The sequence below is a fragment of the Dermacentor silvarum genome, chromosome 2 (assembly GCF_013339745.2).
Source record: "Dermacentor silvarum isolate Dsil-2018 chromosome 2, BIME_Dsil_1.4, whole genome shotgun sequence".
NCBI classification, from domain to species: Eukaryota; Metazoa; Arthropoda; class Arachnida; order Ixodida; family Ixodidae; genus Dermacentor; species Dermacentor silvarum.
In genome coordinates this window covers 212,052,751-212,072,522 of record NC_051155.1, presented here as the reverse complement: position 1 = coordinate 212,072,522, position 19,772 = coordinate 212,052,751, and the positions used below count along the sequence as shown (strand labels likewise).

Sequence of the window (19,772 nt, the reverse complement as noted above, 5' to 3'; positions counted from 1 at the left end):
GAAACAAAAGATTTACAATATAGACTGTTTGCGAATTAAGTTCGACTTGCATGGTGTAACACTTGGTGTAACACAGCTTCGCTGTTCGACCATCTTCACGGAGTAAAAGGGGTGCTGATTTTTTTTTTTTTTTTAACTGGGACACACATCATTCACGTGCATTCCACGTGCCATTGATACAAGACTCTGCCGAAGGAGTCACTGAAGTCTGCAGGTTTTTTTCATGGTCAATAAAGCATGCAATGCAATTTGAAGCGAGGTAAACATACAGCAACATATTCATTCTCTAGGCATAGGCTATCCATACCATTAGAAGTAATTGTTAGTTGGCTACCTCCTTCTCCTTTAAAATATCAAAACGTTTGTCTTGTGTATATATTTCAATATATTGTGTCTGTGCATGGTGTTCACAGTGGAAATAAAAAAAAAATGTTGAAGCGAAAAAATACGGATGAGGTAGCCGCCGCTAGTGCTTTCAATGCGCTTGTCCTCCTATTGTCAGCGTTTGCCGAAATAAAGCGAAAGTATGAATTAAAGGCCGTGCACGTCAGCGCCAAAAATCATGCAGTAAGCTTTTAGCCACAATAAAATTTTAATTGAAAAGGTAGAGGCAACTCAAAAGACACTTCAAACGATGTGGGTAACAGAACTCCGTTAATTACACTTTAGTGTGTGTGTGTGGGGGGGGGGGGGGGGGGGGGGGGGGTAGGCTTAGGAATCGCTGGGGAGGGGCGTCGACGATCGCGGTTCAATCCAGCGACCGCGAGAGGGAAGCTGAAAGGAAACGCGCCGTCTTCCGCCGTGGGGGGATGGGACAGAGGGAAAGAGGGAGGGGGGGGGGGGGCGTTGTGCTCCGACAGCAACTGCGTATTTCGCATGGAGGAAGGAAAAACCTCCATGGTATTTCGCGACCGCGCGCATAGGGCACCGAGGATCGCGTGCGCCTTATATTGAAAGCGAGCTGCAGGCGGCTCATACCTTTGTGCGTGCGGTGTTCTCGTCGCTCAGTTTGCGGTGAAGCGATACACTTGCACGAAGGTCACTTCGCTCGCTGCTGCTGCCGCGCTTCCGGACGCTAGCGTTGTGACAGCGAGTGTCCGCGATCGTCGAGTGTGATGTGTTCATGTTTGCCTGTGCGCGCTGACACCATGCTTGTTAGTTTAGTTAGTAAGCGAATAGTTCAGTTTATACGGCCGATAAAATAGTAAACCTTTCTATGATTCACCAAACCCGAACCGTGACCTTAGCATTCTTTTTTTTTTTTTTTTTGCTGAGTCACTCTCACTTGGACCCTCAAATCTCACATATATTTTTTGCAAGTCACATCCCCACTCTGTAACCCATTGGTTCACTCTTAATTCACATTTGATTCACTCTTGATTCACCGTATCACTGCTTGGTTCACCTTCATTCACTCTATCATCTTGGTTTTACTTCAATCACGCTTGGTTTGCTCTATTACTCTAAATTCCCAATTTTCAGCACTCCTGATTCGTCTTCATTCACTCTTCATTATCTTAGTTCACTCTATCTGATCATTACCTTTCTTACCTTTCAATTTCATTACCTTTCAATTCCCTCTTAATTCACCTCTCTGTATACCTATTTTTATCATTACCCTTACTATCATTAATTCTCGGTTGTTAGCCACGTCCCGTTTATTTCGACCCATTTTTCCGCTTTGTCATGTTAATAATCATAATTAAATTAATGACTATCCTGATCATTTATCTATATTTACATTTCTAATGTAATTACCTATCGATTTATATATAATGTTATGAGGTTTGTAATGATCTTATTGAGTTGTCAATCTTTTGCACGTATTTTTTATCGATTTTTTTTTGTCCGATTTCTGGTTCCACTTTTCCAAGGTCACCTCAAAACGATACATACAAGGCTTTCCCCTTAAAAGAAAGGAATGCATTTGAAAATTGGTTTGTAGTCCCAAAAACATTAAATCCACTCCCCATAGGATGGCGCCCTTTGGATTTATAATGCAGAATTTAAAGGCTATTCTTTCGGTGTTGAACGCGGCGGAAGCAATCATGAGAGCCGAAATGAGGTGGTGTCCAAAACCCGACGTCTATGAGGTGTATTTGGCTCCCTCAACCGCGTCCGGCGCATTCAACAAGTTTGTATGGGTGTTCTGTGATTCAACCACAGAACACCCATATTCAACCTGCAAAAGCAGAGCTACTAGCCACCGTAGCAGAGCCTTTAAGACCTGTAGAGGGCGTCACCCTATGGGCTGTGGTAGGCTGTGGATTTATGTGGCTAAACTTAACGTCTATGACGCGTATCTACTTTCCAAGATTATTTCCGCCGCATTCAATCACCAAGAGCATATCCTTTAAGATCTGCTATTTTAGTCCAGAGGGCGCCACCGTATGAGGCCTGGATTTGGACATCACTTGATCCAAATTTCGCGAAGTTTAGCTAGTGCGGCTCACCGCTCTGGCAACGCTCGCTACTGCCATGTGCTTTTTTACAAAATGGCGACCAAAATACTGGTGAACCAGCGCATTTTAGGATGCGCCCGAAATTTGCGGTTCACGAGTCACTATCCCAAACTTCTTAACCCGGACATCGAGTCAGAGTACGCGTACACCGAAGAACCCAAGTACCCACCGATCTTCGATACTTCTAAAAAGGCCACCAAGAGGCGCGAGAGAGAAGAATGGCGAGACAGCATCAAGGCGATGCCCACTGTTCAGCAGAAACTGCAGACGATGGCCGAGAAGGGCAAACAGTACTGTTACGTGGTGAACCCGGATACCTTGTACTACAACTGCCTCCCTGCATACCAGTACGCGACGCGTACGCACCTCATAGAAGGGCTGCCCGACTCTTACGCGAAAATAGACGTCGAGGACGCGTACGCGCAGCTCAAACCGCACCTCGTCAATGCCATTGCCACAGAGTTGGAGATGTACGAGAGCGGTGGTAAATACAGAGCTAAATCTTCCGAATCAATCAAGCAGGAGAAAGTCATCGCGAGTGTTTTGTCGGTGCTTCTGAGAGGCCTTGCCAAGGACACGCCTCACCTTCAGACCTCGCAGGTCGGTAAAATGACAACTCGCTGCTTGCTCGAAACTAAATGCGCAGAATTGTGGCGTGAACCGGCCGGGCATTGGAGCAGGCTGAACTTGGTATAAATGCATGCACGGTTGCGCTACGAGTAATTTTGGTTACACAATGAGAACGGCGCATGAAAAGTAATTCGATTTCAGTGTTGGTTGGGGGGACATCCACGCACACTTGTTGTCGCTTATGCTCTGCTCTTCAGGCGGCACTTTGACATGCTTTAAGTGAGCGCGAACTGTCATACCCTGCTGCGTGAAACAGGAGTGCACAAATAAACGTTAAACTGGAAATGCTACCCAACACAGTGCATAAATAAACGTTATCCTTGAAAGACTACTAAACCCAGATTGAGTGAAGATGAGCTACAAAACAGTCGTGTTGTTTAACAACACTTCATTGTATAAGCATTTCTTTTTCGATTCTTAAAAATGAATTAAGATCATTAATAAGTAAGTCACAATTTCAAGTTGTAGGTGGACATAATGACAAGCGCGGTACGACTTTTGGGTCCTTGTAAGGTGAGAGTTTCATGCACGACTGTATAAGAACAGCTAAACATGTGTTCTCGGTAGCCGCATTGATGAGAAATAAGGCTGTTCGCTGTTACAACGCTGTACTTTTTGACATAACGTGGCCTCTGCATAATAAAATACTTCGCTCTTCCAGGTGGACTTTACACCACGTTGCGATGCCTTTTGGGAGCACGGCCGGTACTACCCCAACCAGAGGAGAAGGTTCAGAAACCAGGACACCATCCACATGAAATTGCAGTTCATGGATAAACCTGATGCTCAAGTCAGGATTACAGAGCCACTTCCTGCTGTAAGTCAATATGGAGACATCCAGCATATTTCATTCCAATGAGTATGTTGGTGGTTTTGTCATAACTTCCCTTCAATAGAGTATGCAAGGCTACAAAGTTGCTTAGAATTATATGATCATAGCAGATTTTTTTTTTTTTTTGCAGCTGCTTCACTTACTGAAAGTGCCAATTGTTTCATTCTCACTGAGAGATTATTTGTATTCATATTATTGTAGTCTGAAATAACTGTGTAATGGGAAGGTAAGCTATAGTGTTTGCTTCTTACCATAAGTACTGTTGCTTATAGTTGTAACTATTATGTATCACATTATTCATTTCTTGAGATGAGCCCATTCCTTGTTTATGTTTCAATAATGCAAGGACAAGCTGAATGTTCTGTAACCATGCTTCAAAAGTAACACAAAAGAAGGCTATCTCCTGTGAACTTTTATTTATAGATAGTGAGCCTGGATGACCCACTTGTATGCAGCCAAGAAGTTCCAGATTTTCCTTACCATCCATCTTATATGAAGTTCCAGTGGAAAAGGAAATATCAGACTAGTTTGCCTGGCAAGTCTTCATCTTTTTTTATTTAGTTTTATTTGGGGTTGGGGGGGGGGGGGGGGAGGCATAGTGTATGCTAGCATGCCTATACAATTGTAAAAAATCAATGCACAGAAAATTCTAAAAGTTCTCATATCCCACGCAGTGTGAGAGTCTGTGTCAATACGAAGCATTTGTCCACACATGTGAATAAATGTGTATTGAATGCATATTACGTGGACATCAAGTAATGTGGTATTTATGGTAGATATGGGAAAAGTGGCAAGGGTCGATGTAGTCAATGAGCATTTTTTAAGTGACAGCACCTAAAGTACTACAAGCTTTCTGCATCCAAATGTCCTTCATTGACAGGTTGACGCTTTTATGCTAAGAATTTCGCATGCTTATGTTGAGATGCACTGGTAGACAGTGCTATATGCTGGGTGCCCCATTGAGAAGGGCGAGTAGCAGTCTATAAAAACTGAAGTTGGAGATGTAACCATGGATCCTCGAATTCTGAAGTCCTCTATGTGTACTGTTGGTATCATGTCCGAATTTATGAGGCTGAGTCCCACTGCTTCCTTCATGAATTCAAGAAACCATTTGTTTGATCAGTTGAAAATGTCAATGTTAATGTCAACAGTAATGTCCATTCGCATGTGTTTATCTCTGGCATTGTCATAATGTGAGAACACAGCATGAAAACGTTTGGTATGAACACAACAATATTTTTGCAATGTTTACACTGTTAGACTTTACTTAAAATGCTATTGAAGCGCTTTTGCATGCCACTAGTTCGACGTCACCCTCCCTAATGTGCCATTGGAAGACCAATTTTATATACCACAGTTTTGATGTCTGCAGTAGAATACGCACCTACAGAGAGGAAAACAGTGTTACTCATTAGAATGTGCAGCACACGCAGTAACAAATAACTTAGCTGGATTGAGGGCCAGAAACCACCCAGGATCATATTTCTTATTATGCTGTAGTTTTTCAGATTTTGCTTTAGCTGCCATAAAGAAAACAATGATGGGGGTTATTTCTTTGTCCCTACCTTTCCCATCTACAAAACGGAAAGCAGCACAGATTCTCTTTGAACCTCATTTTCATATTTTTTAGGTACTTGGCCACTCCACGAGTGCAATTTTCCTTTGCTGACAATACGGCAACGCAGCCTGTTGACTGGCTCCCACAACTCTCCATTCAGAACACCAGAAGAGGTGCAGGATGCCACAAATGCTGCAGCCATACTAGCAGGTTTTGGCTGGCTGAATGGCGTGGCAACACAGCTAGGTACGCATGCAGTGGCACATTGTTGCGCACTTGGCATTACATTATCATTTTTTTACAAGTCTGTCACCAGTCAAGCGTGAATAATGCCCTAAACAGCCAATCTTTTTGTTGTGGGCTACAACTGTCGCAAAAGCTGTATTTTTGTCACCATAGTTGTCATGGCTGGTCATACGGGTTGTTTTATTTTGTCCATGATTTTTTAAAAAATTCATCTGTGGCATGTAGTACAATTCTAACTTTTAAGCTGGATTACTCTCAGAGGTGGACATTATTTGCACAAGAAATCAAAATCACTATCTGACTAATTAACAAAATTTTAATAACCTTTAAACTATTTACGGGGCTTATTGCAAATGACTATAGTCTACTTCCGTTAATTCGACCCTGATAGGACCGATGAAAGTGACAGAATTATGTGGCGGGTCGAATTAAACAAGATGCAGAAAAAACACCAAAACAGCACCGATTCATTTGGCAGTATTTGCCCAAGTCAAACACGCCCCCAATTTAAGTGCACCCGCTTTCTTTGTTTCAAAAGTAGAAGACTAACAGAAAGGACATTAAAGCTTCTAAACAAAATAGAAATTTAATGCGCACCCGTTTCTATTTAGCCAGAAAAATGGGCAAGGGTCTATTACATTGTTGCACAGTGGCAGTCATTTTCCTGAAGTCAGCTTCGCCGCAAGGTTTTTTTAATGTCAGCTTTGCCGCAGTACATTTGTATTATGCGGTAAAGCATCCGAAGGCCGTGAAGGCGGTTTTGGTTTCATATCTAATTGTACCGTTCAAGCAGGCCAAAAATAGGTGTTTTCGACGGGAGATGAGTTTTCAGTGCATTCGCTTTCCCCTTAAGCTCTGCTGAGACAGACGCTGCCACAGAAGGGGTCACTACTAGGGTCACTATAAGGGTCAGACGTAAGGTGCGTGCTGACTGGTTAAGTTCGAATTATGTGGCGAAGGCAAATTCTAGGATCGAAGTAACGAAAGTTTGGACCCATAGAAATGCATGGCCATTGACTGGGACATTTGGTCGGGAGACATAAGGTGCGTGCTGACTGGTTAAGTTTGAATTATATGGCGAAGGCAAATTCTACGATCGAAGTAACAAAAGTTTGGACCCATAGAAATGCATGGCCATTGGCTGGGACATTTGGTCGGGATCGAATTAACTGAAAAATCAAATCAACCAAGAGTCGGAACTAACGGAAGTCTACTGTAATTGTAGCCGATGATTCCAAAAGTGATATCTGCTTGTAGCATATTGATGACACCAGTTTTTAGACGTGCATCCCTAAGGCTGGCGACAAAATGCATTGGTGTTCAAGTAATTGGAACCTCAATGCATAAAAGGACGTTCTTTTTGCCACAGGTTTGACAGCGCTTATCTCAAAACTGGTGCTAGTTTCAAAATTAGTTCCAATTAGATGTGCTTTGCAAAATAACTGGCTTCAATTTGTGAATTGCAATAAGTGTGCTTATTTATTTCATTGGGAAGTTTATTAGTAAAATGTTTTGAAATATTCAATTAACCATTTGGATTTTTAGTGTAAACAATATCTGCCTCTCCAAGTAATCCAGCTCAATGGGTAGATTTGTGCTATGTGCCACATGCAATCTTTAAAAACTTTTGTAACATTAAAAAAAAGGACACCCTGTATATTACTTGGCTGTTCAGTCATTACATTACAGTAGTAGTGGCCTGCATATTTACATCAGCAATTGAAACATACCTTGCTACTGCTCTTTCTTCACAAGTGCTAAGATTTTGGGCCACAATCACGTTTTATAGCCCGAGTTATGAATGCTATAGAGGTCTGCAAAATTCGGCTAGATCGGTGATTACACATGTAGAATTGCTAACAGGCCAGCCTTACTTCGAGCAGAGGTTTTGCTTGCAAGAAAGGATTGATGCAAAGGCAGATGTCAGCATCACCTTTAAGTGCCCACAACAGCTCACTGCTGCATTATACATTTTTGTTGGCTGTCTGGCATAGGCTTGTTATAGCTATTGATGGTTAAATGGCAGTGTTGCATTTGTGTAGTTGAATGCTCAACTACTGTCTAACAGAACAAAGATCCTAAATAGTTGAAAATCGCGAAAGGGCTTTTTTTTCCTTTTTCCATAGACCAAATATGAAGTGCAATTGCCCTTGTAAAATTGAAAATTGCTCTTTTCCTTTACATGATGCATAACTCCGCAAACAAATTCTTTGATGATTCACAAATGTCTGCGACTTGCAGCACCTGTTATGAAGGTGATCGCTGATAGAGAGTTGATTTTATGACTCTTGTACTATGGGCCAACTTCTGTTCCACTTAAAATAATGATCTTTAGTTCTGTGCAATTTCAGCAACTTCAACCTTGTTGCATTTAAAATTTCTTTTGCAGGGTTCACAATATATCATGACCCAAGCTATCCCCTGGTCAGCCACATTGTCAACACAGACGGGCAGCACTGGACATTTGCAGTCTACCAACTAAACACACTTCGTTTCCACGAGGACTATTACGAAAGCAATCCACTTCGCAACCTCTGCTGGTCATCCGGCAATCTTCGCCTCTTTGAAGCTTATGAAAACGGAGAACTGAAAGGCATAGATGACAACGTGTTCAAGCTCCTGCTTCGGTTCATGCTTCGCCAACCCAAGGCGCCTGAAGGGGTTGAGCTTCGTCCATATCTGGGTGTGGATACCCGTCCTGAAGAAGAGAGGCAAGAACAACTGCAATACTGGATGAGGACCTACGACTGCCGTTTTGTGATCAGAGAGGCTATTGCTAGAGAAGTGCCGATGTGGGTCAAGATCTACAAGTGGCATGAGGACGCTCCACCCACACCATACATCAAGCTGAAGTAACTTGCTCTGCAGTGTGCATGCATAGCTGTTTTGTCCAGTAAAGCATATCATATGTGATCCAAGGTGCTGCCTTGATATGTGCACCGCATTTCGGTCTCAAGCTTACTTCAAAACATAATAATATCACGCCTGATTCAAAGTGGTCCCTTGATCTCTGAAGAGGAAACAGTGTGTTTTGGTCTCAAAGTTGAATTATATACAATCATATCAGCACAGAAGCAGTGCCTGTCTGATCCTTCTGAGAAGTGTTAAAATTAAAAGCATTATTATGCTGGAATTTCAGCCAAATCAAATATTCCAATTAAGACTGGATTCTAATGCCAAATACATTTTTACATTAGTAAAAAATAAAAAACACGAAAAGGTAGACGAGTGTGGGTGAGGGAAATGAAAAAAAATACATATATAAGGCAAAGAATAACATACCTTGAATATGTGTGACACTGCTTACAAGTGAAATAGAAGGACTATGCCACAGTCAAGAATGAGACATGGTCATTCTATTTCTATTATAAGCAGTGTTAATCGTATGTGATGTGTGTTATTCTTTAAAATTTGTTGCTCGGCGAGTCGGTTCAAAATGATTAGGAAGAATAAATTGCACAATGTAGACAGGACGAGGAGTCAAGGTACGTGGGCTAGCGCACCAATGTTGTTCTGGAGTGGAACCAACTTGAATTTGCTGTGGTCAGCAACTAATATAAGGAGGGCAGCATGCCTTTTATTTTCCTGTGTTCACTGAAAACTGTCATCCCACAACGCATGCACTGGACAAGTGAGGCGACACAGGAGACGATCAAAAGGAACTTGAGCAGCCAGGTACTACATGATGAGAGGGCTAATTTCCATGATAACACGACTGTGTTCTCACAACCGTTTACATGAGACACTATGGCCCCTTTCACAAGGGAAAAATATTTAGCTGATTGCAAAGTTTCACTATGTGTATGTCAAGAGTAACGTAAAATACTCCTAAAGCACCTGCAAGGATATCCAAGTGCAATCCAAAGCTCCTTGCAGCCTTGTCAAATAAGCGATTCAGCATTTTATGATAATCTTTAAAAATCTTGTATCTCATATGTACAATCGACGTCCGATTTTTTGGACTACCTAGCGTCTGTGAAAACGTCCGAAAAAATTAATGCATGCCTTTTCCTGCCGCCAAAGGCTCAAATCGCCACAGGCACCTCCGAAATATCTCTAAAGGCCTGCCAGTACATTTATTAGGCGTATCGGTGCTCGTGCTGTGATAGGAGACGGCGGATGCCCGCGTGTATATTTAAAGGAAACATACCGTGCCCCGTGACAATTGCCCCTTCCCACTCTTTGTATGCTTCACCGCAATACTTTGCGTATGCTTCACCGCGTAACACTGCCGTAGTGAGGCGAAGCTGACTTTCGAGAACCGGCATTAAGCAACGCGCCGTGCTTTTCGAGCTTCAAAGCCATTGGCGAGGATTACAAAGACGGAATCGGCGCCATTTCTAACAGCGGTGAATTGTTTCTATGAAAAACACGACACCAAACAGCAAGAAGCTCGGTAGCGAACGTCGAAGCAGCTAGGCCTAGCGCAGCGGATCTGCGTGCGAGAGCGCTGGCTGAGGAGGTGAGATAATAAAAATGGCGGTGGCGATGGCCTCGATAAGTGCCGTTTCGGACCTGCGGTCATGGCAAAAAGTCCTGAAGATCGGACGGCGAAGGTTTTTTGTCTCTGAAATTTCGGGCGTTCTTATACATCGACTTTATGGGGTACGTGGCGGTGCCCCGAAGGGGCGCATGTCCCAAAAAATTGGGCGTCCGGAAAATCGGTTGTTGACTGTATCAACCTGTGAACTTAAAATGAATAAAAATCCCACCAACTTGACAATACGGGATTAAATGCACGCATTTTCTTAAACTTTGCCCTCAGCATGTACTTTTTTAAAACTGCACACGCACTTTATTATTGGTCATTTACCTTTAAGTATAAACCGCATGCACGCGATCTTGCGCGCGACAGCGACAAGCGACGCGATGGAGATGGCTGTCGCGTTCGCTCGTCGCCTACAAGTCGTACCGCATGCGAACGACGAGACGAGTGACGACTTGGAGCGACGTCTCCCCGGTGTTGCCGGTATGAGGGCAGCAAATACTCGCCGAAACTGGCGTGACGCATGCTTTATTAATTTAGGTTGAGGTGTTTTAGTGTAAAGAGCAGCATAATTATTTCTAAAGGTCTTGCACTACGTTATTATCCTTGCACGTATCAAAATCTAGTCGTTTGCTCGTTCCGTGCGACAATCGGTAGTACTTGACTGATGTTTCTATAAACAGTTCCGGCTTCGCACTATTCGCTAGTCGCTCATAGCACTTCCGGGCGACGAATTCTAGATTTCCAGAACCGAGCGATCGAGCGACAAGAACAAGCGATCTGTTCACGCGACGGCCTGTTTTGTCGCTCGAAGCCGTCGCTCGTCGCCGTCACGCACAAAATCGCTCTCATGCGGTTTGGGCTTTAGGCACAGCACATAAGCAGCAGCAAACTTGCATAAAATATTGACAAGCAACGCATTGTTTTTAGATCAGTTGCTCTTTGAGCGATTTCGCCATTGCCGATCTCGCCTACTTAAGGAACTTTTATGAATAAACTTTCTCTGGCTCATATGGTGCCTTACGCTGCCACAAGAGGGTGGCGCAGGTACCAACACAATAGACAACTTCAGAAAGTGGCGTGTGCCTTCAAGCAGCTGCCAGTAAGGCATTGTGAGAATCGTGAAGAAAGGCGCTCCATTGTCTGCTTCACTTTCAGCTGCCCACGTAGTATGTGGCTCATATACAGTGGAATCTCGTTGATACGATCTTCACAGGAACCAGAACATAAAGCGTATCATCTGAAAATCGTATTATCCAACATACTATCCAACCAAATCATATTACTGGGAAAAAAAAAGAAACATATTATCCCGAAAAATGTATTATGCAGAATCGTATCAATGAGATTGCACTAACTAGAGTCAAGTCTTCATTCTATCGTCTTAGCTAACCACAGCACAACAGTTTAGAAAGATAAGTACGAGCCCAGTGGCCACAAAATGCCTTGCGGGCTAGGCAGTCAACATGTTTCTGCACAGTCAGCGCTGAGTGCATCCGTGCTCTGGCCCCCCGATTTTTGCATGCCAGGTATATGCAATGAAGTTCATGACCTACTTTTGGTAAACGTATAAAACACACAGCCGTGACACACTGCTGAAAAGACAGTAGCATGCCATCAGAACATGGAGGTAGGTGAAGTCACTACTTTGTTGCATTTTGGCTGACCGTATGTGCGTAGACTTTCCGACAGCAATCACGTTTAAAGCCATTGGGCGCGTAAACAGTTTCTCGTGGGGCTCTTATCGAGTGTGTTATGTACTGGAATATGCCTCGTGCGGGTTAGCATACCGAAAATGTTATTTTGAACAGCTGTCTGTGAATGTGTCTTTCAACATGTTTTGACAATTTGCCGGAGACCACTGGACGGATTACATGTAAAACTTGCCTGTCGCTCGTGCTTTCTTCCAAGCGTGTGGTGAAAAGTATGTGTTGGCTTATACTGGTAACAGCTATGAGGTTCATGCAAGTGACCATCTTTAAAAGCACGTGATAGCACACTGTGCAAATGATGCGCAATCATGATTGGCTGCAGCAGTCATCCGATAATGCTTGTTACAAGCCTTTAGCACGTTTCTCAGGCACATAACTTCCCAGACGTTTCTCACAGAATGATGGTTGTGTTAGCAACTGTAGCTGAAGAGCCCATGAAAAAAAAGCATCAGCTGCTGACCCTATATATATCTGTGCATAGTGCCAGCATATGCAGACGCGAGCTTGGGCTGGCATTGTGTCGCCATGGCCATGCACCTACTGTATAGCTATGCGAGATAATTCATAACTACACAGAGATCAATTGGAGCACACAGTTGTCCCAGCATTCAAACAGCGAGACAGCTTGTCGAGGCACCCTGCGGCAGCCACAGTATCTAGCTACGCAGCATGTGGTCTCACAATTACCATAATGTCAGTGGCACAAGTGGCGCTAGCTACTATAAAGTCATCTATTCCTTTTTTGCATGCATTTCTCGCCTGCACTTGCAAGGTTTCTTGCAACTTTGTTAATTATGCACTTCAGCGCTTTAGACACCAGTACCTACACAAGCTTTATGCACTACCTGCAAAGTTTCAACCTACTGTCTCTATTGTCTGCCTGTGCGTACTTCAAAAAATTTCCCCTGCAAACACCAGAGAAAGAATTAAAGGGGTCCTGACCCACCCCTCGAGCTTGGTGAAAAAACATAGTCCGCGGATAGCAGACGCTGCTGTGAACATCTCAGTCAAGTTTTGCAGTCGTGTGTGGCGCGTAGAACTCGTAAGCGGTATGTGAAGTCACCTTTCTCTCAAACGCTCTCTTTTCAACAGAAGCCATGTCCCTCACTCTTATCTGGACGCTTTATTTCATCATCGAGCGTCCGGAAAAACGTGGCTGCTATTGGCAAATAGCTGACATCAATAAAGAAGGGCGTTTGGATCTGTTTGGATCAGTACGCTTCTTCCTACTGTTACTGTGTATATTTATTGACGAAGTTTAATAAACAGGCCGAAGTAAGCGAAAAACTGCTTTCGAATTTTGATATCAATTATCTACTTACGGAAGAAGCCGACTATAGTCTGCTCCTGCTCGACCGTGGCCGCCCGCATAAGAATTAAGCTTTGGCCACCCTGCTTATTGGTGCTGTAGCGGTCGGGTCCGGCTAATTTTGACTAGCTTTGAATGCTCAACTAGCCTTCAACCACACGAAAGTTAAGGTCAGACCACACGCATGTTTGACAGTGCGCGCTAACTCCTGGCAGCTACTGCTTTGATGCCTTGGCAGACTTATTGATAGCGCTTCAAAATGCAAAGTTTGATGAGATCAATATCCATCGGTCGAACTGGTGAAGGACAAAGCCGGTCCGCACCACGTCAGTACGGACAGACTGAAGCATTGAGCGTGAGCACACACTCAAGCCCTGTCGTGCACAAAGCAAACGCTGCGCATACGCACTACAGTTGCATGTAGCTGCGGTCTGCTACATAGTGTAGATGCCGCGACGAGTCCACTGGCTAAGCACACTGCGGCTCACTGAGGACAACCGCATTAGGCTTACGTTTGGCGCGTCACAGCCGCCAAAATCAGTCGTTGCGTCTACGTTAACATCCAAAATCAAACTTGAACTGTGCACCACGGTGACGTTCAGTAGGCGGAGCATTGTGGGTACACCCTGCTCCACCGTAGCCTTCACAGTGCAAATCATTGAAGAAGGAGTGGAAGCACCGCAAATGCTGTGTTTGATTGCCAGGAACTCCACTTCTGCTGAATGCATTGAAGTACTTTTTGCAGCAAATTATTTCTGAAATAGCCTATTCTAACTTCAAATGCATTTCTCCACTTCGATTAAAAGTTGTTCAGGGCCTCTTTAAGAATGCAGCAAAGCGTGGATGAGTTTTCTGCAGCTACAGGTATGCAACAGGCACGCAGCAGTGCATGGTAGCGGCAGCATATATTTACAATCAAATGCTGTACATTACTCTTCGTACATTGCACTAAACATTCACAGTTGATCAGGTTAACATCTGAAGTTTCCAGCAAAGGTTTCTTCGAAGTGTAGGTGGCTGTCGAAGTGCTGGATCTGAAATGAGTCATTTGTAATACATATTTTAAAAAGTTGAATACCAAGAAGGCCGCCTGAAACATACCTGATATCACATGCTCCACGATTCGTTGTTTCTGTACTGCCTCGGCAATCATTGTTGATGACGAGTGGGGGCCAAGAGGCTGGGTGAAAAAAAAAAAAAAGAGAGAGAGCTATAGCAACTAGTGGTTTAGCACAGCTCACCATCTTTGTACGCTGCTGCAAACACTGCTTAATGCAGGTAACATCTGTTGTCTTGGACAGATCTACACGTAAGCTAAATAGCATTCCCAAATATAGCATTGTTATATTTTTGTTTTACACCAGAATACCTGCCTGGGAAAGTTCCTCAAGTAATAGCTTGAGCGTCACTCTGAGTATAACACGACATTACAATTCTTTTCTTAAATTTCGCACTTCCATATGCAGTGAGCTCAGCTATTAGACAACAAGCCCTGTAGGAAAGTCAACGTCTCATTAGTAAGAGCATGGTTATAGGAAAATGAGAGAGCAAGTCAGTGCAAACATACCTGCCAATCTGTGAACTTTAAAGTTTGCAAAAATCCTGCAGACACAACAAAATAGCATGCAAAATAGCATGCATTCCTAAAAAATTTTGCCATGAGCGTACACCTTTTGTGAAACACTGTACATGCGCACTTTAGTATTGATACTTCACCTCTAGACGTAGCACAAGAACAGCAGCAAGCTTGGAACAGCACATAAATGATAAGCAACAGACTGTTTTTAGATCATAGTGAATTTTTCAGTGACTTTGCTGTTGCCAATTTTGCCTGTTTCAGGAACTGTTTTTGCAACCAAGGTACCCCTCTGATGTCCTTTCACAATCACAAAGAAGGCTTTCAAAGGTATGATCGGAGATTGATGGGCGAAGCTTTCTCGTGAACAGAATTAACTTATTTCTCATAAAACTTGATGAGACATTAGTTATTTACATAGTAGGCCTGAATTTGTAAACATTACGGAAAGTTCAGAAGAGTTGGCAGGTAGGGTGTCTGTAAGAAGAATGGAGGCAATGGCACAATGGCATCCAACTGCAGTGAGGACACTTATATGAGGACTTAATTGGCCCTACCATACTGACGTGCGTGCACACAGCCTCAATGCCACATGCATACACACCTTCCCCAATGCACAAACTTTCGAGTGCACTTACAGCTTTTTTACTTAATGCAGTGCATGGCACAACCACAACTTGCATCACTTCTGCATCATGAACTAAGGCGCAAATTAAAAATGGGACTTGCCAGTGCGCTTTCAGCTGTTTCCGGAGGCCAAACATTGGGAATATCCTTTTCTATGATGTCTAGCAATGCTGAAAACAGATGCTGTAGGTTCCTGGCCTCCTGGTCCAAGCCACATAGCACCAGAGCGCGTAGAAGATCCCTGCACTCCTCTGAAAGTTGTGGCATAACTTCACATGACTGGACAGGCTAACCCCACAATGCCCGTAATATGAGGATGTGGTTACAAGGATGCACAAGTTCGTTTCAAGGCATAATACCTTGGTCTACATGCAAATTATGACGGTTGTGCTGCCTTTGTTTGTATTATCACATTACATTTTTTATAGATGGGCTAAACTATTTGCAGAAGCTGCTACTGAATAGATAATTCTTTTTTGATTGACCAATTAAGTGTCAAAGACTTTTCTAGAGTTTTCAGAGTAAATGAGCTTGCCTTGTAGCTTGTCAGACGAAGAGGCCACTTCGCCAAGTGCAATGATGAGTGCCAAGTCCTCATAACGGGAGCCTTCCTTCAGCACATACTTTTTGCGTTCTTGTTTCTTACGATTCCTTGATGTCCTCATGGTGGCAATTGATCTGAAACAATACAGTACCCCTCCTTTCAAACAAAACTAAAGACTAATCCAAAGCAAGATCACTTTTTGAATGAAGCTAGGAATACCTCACCCTGAAATGGAGCTGCCACCAGCCACGCTCCCACCGACTGTCCTGGATGTCACACTTGCCACGTCGGAAAAGGCACCATCGTCAAAATCTCCATCCCCTTGACCGTGATGAAATATACAAATCAACAGCTTGCTTTGTAACTTGACAATTCAACAAAAATGTTGAATGTTGTGCATAACTTTTATTTGGAATACCATGTCAATGACTGAATTGTATAATTGCATATAAAATGAAAGGTGATTTCCAGTACAATGACAAAATGTAAACAAGTTCGATGAACAGTACAGAACATGCTGAATGTCTCCCTTTGTATGAACAAAATGAAACGCAGCTACATATGTATCAAATGTGCCTAGCTGTGCTACTTATTTAATTTTGACAGATGTACACTCCATGACAGCACAAGAAGCCATTGCCTAGAAATAATTTATTATTGGTGGTTTGGGGAGGGATGTCGGCATAAAAAAATAATAAATAAATTTTGGGGTCATAGTACGTGCCAAAACGACAATCTGATTATGGGACACGCCGTAGTGGACGACTCCGGATTAATTTTGACCCCCTGGGGTTCTTATTAACATGTGCCTAAATCTAAGTACATGAGCATTTTTACATTTCACTCGCATCAAAATGCGGCCCCCACAGACACGATCGAACCTGTGACTTCGAGCTTGGCAGCGTAACGACATAGCCACCAAGCTATGCAGCGGATTGGTGTTTGCATTTTCTGTCTACCTAAGTATGTTAGTGTTTGTGAGTGGGCTGGCAGAAACCGTGTATGCTGGGTGACACCAAGAACTTCACCAACAACAAAAGAATAAGGGGAACCAACATGCTAGATTTTTTTGTCTTACAACCACATGAAGCCAACAGACAGTGAAGTCTAGGAAAGTAAAGAGGAAATGAACTCCTAACTGAAATGTAGAAATATTAATACGGAATAGGGAAATGAAAGTGGGCAAGAAGACAACTTGTTGCCAGGGGGAGCTGAAGCCGGGTCTTCCGCATTATGCATGCAATGCTCCATTAATTGAACTACGGTAGAAGCTGTCCCCCCAGTCCACTTGCTTGGCTATTTGTGTATTTGTACAGTTGACTTCCATTAATTCGACCCAGACAAGACCAATGAAATCGATCAAATTATCCGGCAGGTCGAGTTAAACAAGATACAGAAAAAATGTAAGAACACATAGCTAATTAACTGGGCAGTACTTGCCCGACTTTAACACACTCCCGAATCAAACGTGCGGCCATTTTCTATGTGTCCAAAGTAGAAAATAACTTAGAAATTACATTAAAGCTCCTAAACAGAGCAGAACTCTAATCCACACTCGATTTCTTAGCAAGAAAATGGGCAAGATCCTATTTATGTCTTGCACAATAGCGGCTTGTTTCCTTAAGTCAGCTTTGCCGTGCAGTTTTTAAAGTAAACTTTGACGCAGTATATCCGTTTGATGTGGTAAGACATACGAACACCGCAAAGGCGATTTTGGTTTTGTATTCGATAGCATTGCACAGACAATATTCGACCCAATTTTATTGAAAAAAAAAAAAAGGCGCGCATTTCATTTGGGTTAATACCGTAATTGAACACTGTGAGCTACGATTATTGCTTGAAGATCTTTCTAGGCATTTCCCACGGGAGATGACGTGTTGACTGTCCCTTAAGTTCCGCTGAGACAGACGCTGTCACTAAAGGGGTCGGTATTGGGGTCACCATATAAATGAGGTGTGTGCATGCTAACTGGTCAAATTATAATTATCCAGCGATGTACAATTTTAGGATGGAAATAATGAAAATTTGGGCCAGTAGAAATGCATGGGCGCCGGCCAGGACCTTCAGTAAGGACTGAATTAACTGGAGTCGAAGTAACAGAAGTCTACTGTACTAGGTTTAAAGGGCCCCTAAACCACCTCCGATATTTTCTTAAAGATTTCAAGTAAACACACGCATTGAGTTCAGAATGTAGTTGCAATCAACGATGCCAAACACTGCAACGCTATGCGCACCACGGGCGCACTAAAAATTCGAAAAACAATGCGTGCTCTCCGAGCCTTGCCGGTATTCCCAGCAGTTGTCGTGACGTCACCAGGGTGCATCTGGTGATGTCACCGGGGGCGACGATGTCGATTGGTCGAGCAAGAACCTACGACTTCCGGTTAGTCTGCTAGCAGGTACACGCACTCCCTGCTCTTCCTCGTCGTGTTGCTCGCTTGTGTGCCCTCGTGAATCGGTAATTACAGCCCGCAACGTAAGTGCCAAATCGGTCACGTTTCAACACAGTCGTGCTTAGCGGTCTGAATAGCTGCCCGAACATAGTCCGACAGTGTTGGCCTTTCTAGACGTGCACGCAACACAGGGTCTTCGCATGGACACGGGTAGCCACGTCCATGCAGCAACAGCGGGTAGCCGAGAAGCGCTGAGTTGCAGCTAAGACTTGTCCACGTTACCTACACAGTAACTCTCCACACGCCGTTTGCCATTCTCGAGCCGCCGTTCAATGGCGGTTTTGCTTGCAAACGGCGAGATTTCCTTGCCGTAGAGAGGCTGAGACTGAGACCCATTTGTGCGGCGGCCTCACCGCCGATCGCTCGACGGCGCCGATATCGTCGCTAGGCCTTCTCTGGTTCACTCCAAGGCTAAAGCAGACGGCGCTTAGTAATGAATCGCCGACGCTCACAAGCCACAATATTTTCTTATCGTTGCTGCTCTTCCCAATAATTGCACACAAAGAAGAACATACGCTGATATTAGCTGCGCCATCGGCTGCGATGCGAGCACAGCCAGGCCGGTCGTCTGCCGTCGGTAGCCGTGCACTGCAGCTGAGCTCGACAAGTATCGGAGCTCTCGTTCACGTTTAACGTTTGACAGTGGATATCGTTTTTTCATAAAATGCACAATTTATGCACCACATTATCTAGTGGAAATTATTTTGCTTGGAACAGAAGCTGCAGCCGATATTTCCGTCGCCGGTGGCGGAGGCGTGCAGCTTCGCGGTTGTCGATTGGCCCGTGGGTCGTGCGGTGTGCGGTGCGCCAGCCGAACTGCCGCCTACTTTGGACACCTCTCACGTGGCAGACGTCCTATGGCACTGGAGGCCGGTGCGCCGTCATACGGTAGTTTGCCGGTGGCGTGGACATGCCTTAACCGGAAGTGGACAGTGTTTCGAAAAGCGCGTTGGCGATGATGTATGTCACGTGACATTTGGAAGAACACTCGGTAAGGAGAAGAGACCAGCCGACGAACAGAGAGTAGCGAAGGAAAGAGCGAAACGAGCGAAGGCCGTGTTTCGATCAACAAACGCGTGTAACTCCGTTATTACGGCACCATTTCAAAAAATTCTCGCGGCTATGTTGCAACACCCCAACTAAATTTCGACGTCTGGGTGGTTTAGGGGCCATTTAAGCCTGGAGGTGTTAGCTAGTGCCATTTATGGCCATGGCAGTGGCCACTGTGGCCACTTTTCCTTGAAGAACTCCTTCTCTTGCATCTTGAAATCATTGTCATTGGTCATGGTCAGAGAGAGTAACAAGCATGCTTAGCAACTGTTGCTGCTTGCCCTATA

The 19,772-nt window shown here is 44.0% G+C and overlaps 2 protein-coding genes across 2 annotated transcripts in view; one reads left to right on the top strand and one right to left on the bottom strand.

Annotated features, from left to right (window-relative positions):
* The first annotated feature begins 2,463 nt into the window (after positions 1 to 2,463).
* On the top strand, positions 2,464 to 8,616 carry LOC119442564 (39S ribosomal protein S30, mitochondrial). The gene is made up of 5 exons (XM_037707486.2): positions 2,464 to 3,062; positions 3,754 to 3,909; positions 4,348 to 4,459; positions 5,555 to 5,728; positions 8,118 to 8,616. The coding sequence occupies exons 1-5, from the start codon at positions 2,496 to 2,498 to the stop codon at positions 8,582 to 8,584; spliced, it is 1,476 nt and encodes a 491-aa protein (XP_037563414.1). The 5' UTR covers positions 2,464 to 2,495; the 3' UTR covers positions 8,585 to 8,616.
* A 5,505-nt stretch (positions 8,617 to 14,121) lies between these two features.
* LOC119442563 (putative elongator complex protein 1) overlaps positions 14,122 to 19,772 on the bottom strand; it is a 49,231-nt gene continuing 43,580 nt past the window's right edge. The window contains exons 29-33 of the mRNA XM_037707484.2: positions 16,207 to 16,303; positions 15,974 to 16,116; positions 15,541 to 15,689; positions 14,337 to 14,415; positions 14,122 to 14,269 (exon numbers count right to left, since the gene is read on the bottom strand). Of these exons, the coding sequence (XP_037563412.1) occupies positions 14,202 to 14,269; positions 14,337 to 14,415; positions 15,541 to 15,689; positions 15,974 to 16,116; positions 16,207 to 16,303 (536 nt within the window). The 3' untranslated portion in view covers positions 14,122 to 14,201. The remainder of the gene's footprint in view (positions 14,270 to 14,336; positions 14,416 to 15,540; positions 15,690 to 15,973; positions 16,117 to 16,206; positions 16,304 to 19,772) is intronic.

Excerpts from the sequence above, each read along its gene's own strand:
- LOC119442564 (XM_037707486.2), top strand. The coding sequence starts at position 2,496 with ATGGCGACCAAAATACTGGTGAACCAGCGCATTTTAGGATGCGCCCGA. Across the intron at positions 3,063-3,753 it reads CTCACCTTCAGACCTCGCAG|GTGGACTTTACACCACGTTG; the intron begins GTCGGTAAAATG and ends TCGCTCTTCCAG. Across the intron at positions 3,910-4,347 it reads TTACAGAGCCACTTCCTGCT|ATAGTGAGCCTGGATGACCC; the intron begins GTAAGTCAATAT and ends TTTTATTTATAG.